This window comes from Arachis ipaensis, chromosome B04 (assembly GCF_000816755.2).
Source record: "Arachis ipaensis cultivar K30076 chromosome B04, Araip1.1, whole genome shotgun sequence".
Taxonomy (NCBI): domain Eukaryota; kingdom Viridiplantae; phylum Streptophyta; class Magnoliopsida; order Fabales; family Fabaceae; genus Arachis; species Arachis ipaensis.
Window position 1 is genome coordinate 114,093,288 of NC_029788.2, and position 1,325 is coordinate 114,094,612.

A 1,325-nucleotide genomic window follows, 5' to 3' on the forward strand; every position below is an offset into this window, starting at 1 on the left:
TCAATAAAAATATTTTTTTCACATTTTTTAATTTATTTATTCCTAAAATATTTTTAATCAAACTTTTTCTAAATAACAAAAATAAAATAATACAATATATGAATAATAATTATTAACTAAAACAGAAATTAGGGATACTAGAGTGCTCTGTTAGGGTTTTTTAGTGCTCTGTTAGGGTTTCTTAACGAAGTTTCTACTGCTGTCAAGGCTACATTGTCAACGTCAATTAAATTTCAATACAAGTCTACGTAATCTGCATGGCTGAGACAACGAAGGATGAAGATCGGACTGAGGAAGACAACCGGAAAGGAGGTAGGAATGTGATTCTACTGGAAGAGGCAGACATATCAGAACGTATTAACGCTTGCTCCAATAGTCTCTATGGCAGACTCTTTGCTTCCAAAACCTTCTCAATTGGAACCATGGGGAATGCTTTAAATGCTATATGGGGAAACCCGGAAGGATTTAGCGTGAGTGACAAAGGGGATAATTTCTTCCAATTCTTTTTTAATAAAGAAGTGGATGTCTTGCGTGTTAAACGTGGTTCTCCATGGCTATTCAAAGATTATGTGCTCCATGTCAAGAGATGGAAGGAAGATCAGAACTGTGATGAAGAGATTATTTCCAATTTTTCAGTTTGGGTTCAATTTTGGGGTTTGCCAGAATCGTTTAAAACCCTCGAAGTTGGACGTAAATTGGGAGAGAAACTGGGCACAGTGTTGGAGGTAGGTAAATTTCAGATGCGAGGCAGAGAAACTAGAATTGTGAAGACCAAAATCAATATTGATGCTGCCAGGCAAGTGAGAGATCAGTTAATAGTGGTAGGACCTAATAAAAAGGAGGTAGAAGTGGCACTGCGCTATGAGAGACTTGGAAAGTTCTGTACCTATTGCGCAAAATTGGGGCACGAGGTGAAAAACTGCCATGATCTGCTGAAGGACACAGAGAGTGATATGGTAAAAGAGGATGATATGGGCGAATGGGTTAAAGCCAGCCAAGTAGGAACACGAATCTACTCTGAAGGAGAAAAAACATTTAACAACTCAACCCAAAACCAGAATAAGGCCACTCAACGTAACAAAAAACCGGTCTTAAACTGCTTATTGGAAGAATTTGCAGGGATGTCAATGCAAGAAAGGAAACACAGTTTGAAACCACAAGACACTGGTAACATGGCAGCACCTAAGTCACCTCAATCAGCCAATTCTAGAACAGAATGCATGGAGGTAATCATAGCTGGTCAGTCCAATACCAAGGAGGATGAAGGGCAGCTTATGCAATTCGCTATTGGACAGTGTCTCACCACAGAGAAAGGTAGGAAGTGA

General features: G+C 39.1%; 1 protein-coding gene across 1 annotated transcript; it reads left to right on the forward strand.

Moving 5' to 3' along the window:
- Positions 258 to 1,325, forward strand: LOC107636997. The gene has a single exon (XM_016340457.1). The coding sequence runs from the start codon at positions 258 to 260 to the stop codon at positions 1,323 to 1,325; it is 1,068 nt and encodes a 355-aa protein (XP_016195943.1).